The sequence below is a fragment of the Epinephelus fuscoguttatus genome, linkage group LG5 (assembly GCF_011397635.1).
Source record: "Epinephelus fuscoguttatus linkage group LG5, E.fuscoguttatus.final_Chr_v1".
Classification (NCBI taxonomy): domain Eukaryota; kingdom Metazoa; phylum Chordata; class Actinopteri; order Perciformes; family Serranidae; genus Epinephelus; species Epinephelus fuscoguttatus.
In genome coordinates, this window is record NC_064756.1 from 25935800 (window position 1) to 25944366 (window position 8567).

The following is an 8567-nucleotide window of genomic DNA, read 5'->3' on the forward strand; positions in this document are numbered from 1 at the left end:
ATGGTTGATCGCTGCCACTCTAGACGATTGATGATTCCAGCAGATGTGGTGCAGCACGTTTCACAAGAGTCTAACAAACCTATATGAATATGTAACTTGTTTATTTTTGACAAGGCTGTGGTGTGTTGCCCAGAGCAGACTGAGTTCACTGTATGTAAAATATAGATACAATGTAATTATGAGGATGAATGCATTTTTAAAACACAGCCAAAAATCTTTGATCTATGTCATTCATGACTGAACTTTTAACAGCATTAGCTTTGTCTGTAGCCTACAGCACAACAAACTAGGAAATAACAACAATGAACAAAATTAAAATAGACACACATGAAACCATTTAATTACAGAGCCTAATGACTTACTTTGGGTTGAAGCGCTGTGTGGTGGATGTACCAAAAGTGGGTCGCAGCCATGGTGGCCGGAACAGGGCTCAGTAGTTCCCGGTGGAATTGGTCCCTCTCTACTCCCTTACAGTCAAGATGACGTCAAGAATAACAACAACAAAAAAAAAAAATGTATTCATATGTTATCATTCCCTAACTTTAGTGGATCATAACATATCAGATATAAAATTAATCTGCAGATGCTCTGGTTCAAAATAAGATCAAACATTCTATGGATGTCAGTTTTTAGACCACAATAAAGGCTTTAGTGTGGCCTACAGCAGACTAAGTTAGGATTTTGGTTTTAAAGCAAGTTTAAGTTTTCCAGAAAATTTGCAGCACCTACCAGCTGCTTAAGAGGAGTGCGGAGTCAGGAGTCAATGATGGTATAAAGGAGACAATGACAGTCTTTTCAACAATTGTGTATCATGAAAGGTCCTTTCACACAAAAATATTAGACTGATTGTAACAGTAATCTGCGCCAGACCTAGAGGTATCTGGGCCAGCAACATGTGATAAACAAGGTAAATAGCACTATAGATTGGTGGTGCACTGGCTGTAGATCAATAAAGAGACACACAATGGATTCAAGTGGCGGACGCTTAACAACATAAACAATATAAAAGTTACTTTTAAGAACTTATGCTGAACTCATCTATAAACACTGATAAAGTGAAAACACAATTTCAGCAACATGAAAACACATTTCCACATCTCAAATCATTGCTATGAGATCTATAGGATTACAGCTGTGCTTTACTGCATGTAACAGGCAAATTAGCATGTTGTGCTGCATTTGAAACTCTCAGCAGATACAGACAATTAACTGGACACTAAAACATTATGTATCTGTCATAGTCATCCTAAAACAAAGAAAAACAGTTTCTTATTCATTCATCTTTGTGTGAGCATAAACTAGAGAGTTTAAAGGAAGTTTTTACCATACCTGTCGATCAGTGAAGACACACATGATGGATAACCATCCTAATCAAGCCAGCGCCATTTTATTTCTGATTTGCGCTCAGTAGGGCCTGAAAAGAAATGACTTAGCCTGATCCACAGGGCAGCACAAGAGCCATCTACTGATCTGGTGGTGTAAATACACGATGCATTCAAGTCAACTCTGTTAGTGTAGTTCTTTACAGCGATATCTGAAGAAAATAAGGGGGGTGTTGTTTATTTTCTAAATAGAAACTCAACATATAGCATTTTCAACATTTTACATAATGTCAATAGTGCTGTTCTGTTGTGGGGCACTTCAGTTTGCCTAATGACCCTAATGACTTATTTTCTAAATGTTTCATCACCTTCATCCTGCATTATTTTTCAATAATTTTTCACCTCCATAATTTTAAAGGATTATTATAAAAAAGGGCAAACATTACTTAACACAACTGAATATTCTAATTCAATAAGATATACAGTAAAGTTATTCAGAATAGGCTATGGCCGAAAACTGTTTGTTGTTTGGACACCTTCATCTTGCCCCTCCTTGTAGGTCTGCAGAGATAAATCATCACTACTCTTATTAATTATTATTATTATTATTATTATTATTATTATTGTTATTATTACTATTATTATTTATTTATTTATTTTGCTGCTCCAAAATGTATAAATACTGGTGCAAACGTCTTCTCATATTAAGTTACATGTGATGCCACCCAGTGGTTTAACTCTCTTAGACAATATGTTGTCCATGCAGAGGTGGCCAGAGAAGTGTTGGGCACTCTTACAGCTGTTGCTGGTGGTGTCTGTCTCTCAGGCTGAGGAGCTGGTGTGCAGACGGAGAGGGGATCCTGAGAACCCCCAGCTATCTACAGATGGAGACATTATGTTGGGGGGAATCTTCCCTTTTCACAGCAGCTGGAAAACCAGAGAGGACACCTACATGCACAAACCACTGCCACTGCAATGCACCAGGTAAATTATACTGTAGAAATTTATTTTGAATTTAAATATATATGTGGAAGTTGGTAAAGATACAAAACAGGTACTAATAATAATAGTAATAACAATGCTAATAATACTAATACTGATAGTCCTACTACTGCTACTGCTACTACCACTACTACTACTATAATAATAATAATATATTAAAGGATATCTAATTGATCATTAAAATGAGAAACATTTCCTCTTGTTTGTATTAATAAAAACAATGGTTGTGATTTCTCGTGTTACTGTTTCTTTCCCAAGAATAAATGGTTTGTAATTCCAATATTTATATCTCTCAACATCTAGTTTGAATTTCAGAGGTTTCCAGTATGTCCAGGCTATGCGCTTTGCAATAGAGGAGATTAATAACAGGACAGACCTGCTGCCTGGCATCTCTCTGGGCTATAAGATCTATGATGTCTGTCGCTCCATGGTCAGAGCTGTGAGAGTTACACTGGCTTTGACTAATGGTAATGAGGTGTTATCTGCACCCTCGAAAGCACCTTGTACCAGACCAGCCCAAGTGCAGGCAATTATTGGAGAGGCCTCTTCCTCTCCTTCCATGGCCATAGCTACTGTAATCGGAAGCTTTCATATCCCAGTGGTGAGTAAGATTGGTCAAAATGAATTAATGATATTAACTTTAGTCATTTTAACAGCAATGAATTGATATTCAAATATTGTTTACTAATTATTAATAATGCTAATATTTATGTTAATTAAACCATTTATTATTACACACATTATGAGTTTTTTATACATCATATTCAGTATTTCTTCAGAATCTATATATTTAACATTTAAGAAAAAGTATTGTATTGATTGACCAGATATTTGTAACACTTTGTTAATGCTTTTTGATTGATTTGTAAACTGTTTATACCCATCATTTGGATGTTTATTATACAACTGCAACCGATGATTTTAATACTTTGTCAAAGCATTATTAAATATTGTGTAGGGCATCTACAAAAAGTGCAACATTATACTGGACAACCATATAATGTTTATAGATGATGCCCTCCGGGAAGGGGAACGGGAGCATAAAGAGCAGGACAAGCAGACTGATAAACAGTTTCTTTCCATGGGCTGTCAGGACACTCAATTCCTACATGATCTGAAAGCTGAACTATCGATATGGTGCAATACATACCCTTTCATAAGCTAATATAACATGAGCAATATCTCACTTCCTTTATTATTTATTGCAGACAAGTGTGTGTGTGTGCGCTCTTCATTTTTTATATGTTTTATGTTATTCTGTTTTAATGCACCTTACAGAAGTAGCAAGCACAGTTTCATTGTATAGGTGTCTATACAATGACAGTAAAGACTATCTTATCTTATCTTATCTTAATTATAGAGAGTTTACACATTGTAGTGTACTGTTTAAATGTTTTATATTTAAAATACTAACCTTGGGATATTTCTTCTTTTTTTTTTTTTTAGATCAGCCACTTTGCCACTTGTGCTTGTCTCAGTGATAAAACCAAGTACCCATCCTTCCTCAGGACAATACCCAGTGACTACTACCAGAGCAGAGCCCTGGCACAGTTGGTCAAGCACTTTGGTTGGACTTGGGTTGGAGCTATTAGAACAAATGATGATTATGGGAACAATGGCATGGCCACATTTACAGAAACAGCCCAGCAGCTGGGCATCTGTCTGGAGTACTCTGTGTCTTTCTTTAGAACAGATCCACCAGACAAAATACAAAAGATAATTGACATTATCAAAGCTTCAACTTCCAAGGTGATTGTAGCTTTCCTCTCCCCTGCTGATATCGACATGCTAATATACGAAATGTCTCACCACAACTTAACTGGGTACCAGTGGGTAGGGACTGAGGCCTGGATTTTTGATCCCCAAATTGCAGCCATAGATAAGCATCACATTCTGGATGGTGCCATAGGCCTGTCCATCCCCAAAGCATATGTCAGTGGCATGAGAGAGTTCATGTTGGATGTGAAGCCTCTCAGTTCATCTGGTGATGAAGTGTTTACAGAGTTTTGGGAGAAATTATTCAGCTGTAAGTTCAAGCAGTCAAAGTCATCGGCAGAGAATCAGAGAGAATGTACTGGACATGAGGATCTGACTGGAGTGCAGAACAGCTTCACTGATATGTCGCCCATGCCGATCTTTAACAACATCTATAAAGGAGTGTATGCTGTGGCCCACGCACTTCATCAAATTCTCAGTTGTAATAAAACATGTAACAACAAGGTGCCGCTTGATCCATTCACGGTGAGTTCATAAATAATTTATCAGTCTTTCATAGTATATTGCCATTAGGCCTTCCAGATGTGTGTCAGAAAATGATCTACATTGAGCCATTTCTCTTTTTTTCCAGATTTTACAACACATAAAAATGATTCATTTCAAAACAAAGGAAGGAGAGGAAGTTTACTTCAATGAAAATGGAGACCCAGCAGCAAAATATGAAATTATAAACTGGCAGCCAACAGAAAATGGCATTGTGGACTTTGTCACAGTTGGTTTTTATGATGCATCTTTACCTGCAGACAAACAGCTGAATCTGCAAAATAAGTCTTTAATTTGGGCAAACAACTCACAACAGGTAAGCTACTGGAATAGTTACACAGTCGATTTCAATTCTTATTGTGCTTGGATCATAATGTTCATTATCAATGTATCACAATAGATAATAGAGGCTTGCAAAGATGGCAACTTGTCAAAGTGAATGCCCAGACATTTTTCTGATCGTCATTTTGTTTATGCAGGTGCCTGTGTCAGTTTGCAGTGAAAGGTGTCGTCCAGGAACTCGCAAGGTTCTCCAGAAAGGAAAGCCTGTCTGCTGCTATGACTGTTTAAGATGTGCAGAGGGAGAAATAAGCAACATTACAGGTGCAGTATTATTTTGTCCTTTTAAAATTATATTTAATAAAAAAAGGTTTAAATGTTCAGCTTGCTCAAACTAGCAGGCTTTAATTTGTTTCCCACCTCCTCATAGTAAGCAGGCACATTATTGCAATTATTGAGATAGAGAGTGAATGAAATTGTGTGTGCAACTGGACTGAAAATTGACATTTGAAAAAAAGAAAAAGTTACAATGCTCAGTTATTAGAAACAAATATGTGTACAACAAAAACAAATAAAACTTCAGTTCATGAATTTAACCTTTTCATCGTGATGCTTGTACTCACAAATCCAAATCATTCATGATGGTACCATGCAACTGTCATACATCTGTCCATTTATTATCCAGTAATTATGTGCTGTATGTCTTGTATGCATGGAAAATAAGCAATATAGTGACAAAAACATCAAATGTACAGAGCAAGTCTGACACCTGCTTTAAAATCATTTTTTCAGATTCTATCACCTGTGTGCAATGCCACCCTGAGTTCTGGTCAAATGAAAGAGGAGATGCCTGTGTAAAGAAGGAGGCAGATTTTTTATCATATAAAGAGGTAATGGGAGCACTGCTCACTGCAGCATCCTTGCTGGGAACATGCATCACTGCTGTTGTGGCATTCATTTTCTTCAGATACAGGAAAACTCCTGTTGTCAGAGCCAACAACTCTGAGCTGAGCTTCCTGTTGCTCTTCTCCTTGACTCTGTGTTTCCTGTGTTCTCTGACCTTCATCGGCCGGCCCTCTAAGTGGTCCTGCATGCTGCGACACACAGCATTTGGCATCACCTTTGTTCTCTGTATCTCATGTGTTCTGGGGAAAACTATAGTGGTGTTAATGGCCTTCAGAGCAACACTTCCTGGTAGTAATGTGATGAAATGGTTTGGGCCTGCACAGCAGAGGCTCACTGTTCTGGCTTTCACTTTTGTACAAGTAATCATATGTATCCTCTGGTTAACAATTTCACCTCCTTTTCCATTCAAGAACTTTAAACAATTTGAGGACAGAACCATCTTAGAGTGCACTCTGGGTTCAGCTGTAGGCTTTTGGGCTGTTCTTGGGTACATTGGACTTCTGGCCATGTCATGTTTTATTCTTGCTTTTCTGGCTCGGAAACTGCCTGATAATTTCAATGAGGCCAAATTTATCACTTTTAGCATGCTGATATTCTGTGCAGTATGGATCACCTTTATTCCAGCATATGTCAGCTCCCCTGGGAAGTTCAGTGTTGCTGTGGAGATATTTGCTATTCTGGCCTCCAGTTTTGGACTGCTCATTTGTTTATTTTTTCCAAAATGTTATATTATCTTACTGAAACCTGAGAAGAATACAAAAAAGAATATGATGGGGAAAGGGGGACCAAAAACATTTTGAAAACTTAAAATATCATTATGGAAAATGCCATCACAATTTTGTCATAAGAATTAGAGTTAACAGCTTTAAATACAACTTGATCAACAATTATATAAACTTATATGGTTTGAACTATATATTTGATTTTTTGTGAGTGTGTGTGCGTGTGTATTTTGTACTGCATTTAGACTTTAAAGAAGCTGTAGGCAACATTCAGAGCACTGATGTAGCAGCAAACAACTAAACAACTATTTGCTTTGTAAAGATACAGTTGAAAATGTGTTTGCTGTTATCAAAGCATTTTTGTTCATTGTCATGGTAGCTGGTCTGGCTGCATGTATATCTTATTGCATGTCAGTCCCTATGTCTGGGACACAGACATAGGCCATAGGGATTATTATCAATGTCCCTATATTTCCAAGTGTGTATTGCCTTGTCTGAACCATGCTTGGGAACAAAAATTTTGCATCCTCCTGGCTACGGGCAAACTAAGCCATCATTTTTTTATTTTTTTTATTTCTTTAACTCTGGGCCATATCATGGTGGCAGCAGGCGGAGCAAGGCTTTTCATATGTCCCTCTTTCTGTAACCTTTTCTGGTGTTTCCAGGTCAGATGGGATATGCACTCCCTCCACCATGTTCCGGGTCTACCCCGGGGTCTCCTACCAGTTGGACATGCCTGAATAACATACAAAGTAAGGTGTCCAGAGGCATCTTAATCAGATCCCCAACTACCATAACTGGCCTTTTTTGTTGCAAAGGAGCATTGGCTTGACTCTTAGCTCCCTCTGGATGTCTGAGTGCTTCTCCCAGTCTCGACGAGTGAGCCCTGCCATCCTATAGAGGAAACTCATTTCAGCCACTTGTATCCACAATCTCATGCTTTAATTTACTACCCAAAGCTCATGACCATCGGTAAGAGTTGGAATGTACTAGATTGATTGCAAAGTACAAACCTTTGCCGTATGGCTTAGCTCCCTCTGCACCACAACATTGCAATGTCCCCATCATGCTGCACCAATCCACCTGTCAATACCATGCTACATTTTACCCTCACTTGTGAACAAGACCAGACCAAGTTGTCCTTCATTTGGGGCCATGACTCACTTCCAACCAAGAGGGAGTAATCCAGCATGTTTCAGCAGCAAAACATGGCCTCAAACCTAGAGGTTCTAACTAACCAATCCCTTAGCACTTAACTCAGCAGTCTTATGAATCCAATAGAAAAAACATCATCTCAAAGAACAGAAACACAATTTGGAGGACCCCAAACTGTACACTCTCCTTCCACTGACTATGCCTTGAGATCCTTTCCACAAAAATCACAAACAGATTTGGCAAAGAGCAACGTGTTCAAAACCTCCTCTCAAGGAGTGAGCCTAGCCATCGTGTAGAAGAAACTCATTTCAGCCACTTGTATTCACAATCTCATGCTTTATCTCACCACCAAAACCACTGGTAAGGGTTGAAATGTAGATTGCCAAATCCAAAGCTTTGCCTTATGGCTCAGCTCCCTCTTCACCACAATGTTGCAATGCCCCATCATTCTACACCAGTCCATTTGTGCAACTCACACTCCATTTGACCTTCATTCATAAACAAGACCCCAAGTACTCTTTCATTTGGGGCTAAAACTCAGTTCCAATCCAAAGTGAGTAACCCACCATTTTTGGCAGCAAAAAATGGCCTCAGACACAGAGGTTCTGACTCTAATTACAGTCATTTTGCACTTGGCTGCAAATTTCCTGAGTGCATGCTGGAGGTCATGGTCTTATGAAACCAATACAACAATGTCTTCTACAAATAACAGAAACGTAGTTTGAAGGAACCTAAAGCTGACACTCTCCTCCCATTTGCGTCTTGAGATCCTGCCCATGAATTCACAAACATATTCGACAAAGTGTTACAACCCGGAGGACAAAAACTACCAAAACATGTTTGACTTTGTGCTGAGGATACCCTGGTTGTACTGCATGGCCTGTAGGCTGGGGACAGGGTCATAAGTTATACTATACAAAAG

The 8567-nt window shown here is 38.5% G+C and overlaps 1 protein-coding gene across 1 annotated transcript; it reads left to right on the forward strand.

The window, feature by feature from the left end:
- Nucleotides 1-2202: 2202 nt before the first annotated feature.
- LOC125888220 (extracellular calcium-sensing receptor-like) lies at nucleotides 2203-6568 on the forward strand. The gene is made up of 6 exons (XM_049575431.1): nucleotides 2203-2306; nucleotides 2628-2925; nucleotides 3771-4565; nucleotides 4672-4899; nucleotides 5063-5186; nucleotides 5655-6568. The coding sequence occupies exons 1-6, from the start codon at nucleotides 2218-2220 to the stop codon at nucleotides 6566-6568; spliced, it is 2448 nt and encodes an 815-aa protein (XP_049431388.1). The 5' UTR covers nucleotides 2203-2217.
- Nucleotides 6569-8567: the final 1999 nt, after the last annotated feature.

Excerpts from the sequence above, each read along its gene's own strand:
- LOC125888220 (XM_049575431.1), top strand. The coding sequence starts at position 2,218 with ATGTTGGGGGGAATCTTCCCTTTTCACAGCAGCTGGAAAACCAGAGAG. Across the intron at positions 2,307-2,627 it reads CTGCCACTGCAATGCACCAG|TTTGAATTTCAGAGGTTTCC; the intron begins GTAAATTATACT and ends CTCAACATCTAG. Across the intron at positions 5,187-5,654 it reads AGAAATAAGCAACATTACAG|ATTCTATCACCTGTGTGCAA; the intron begins GTGCAGTATTAT and ends TCATTTTTTCAG.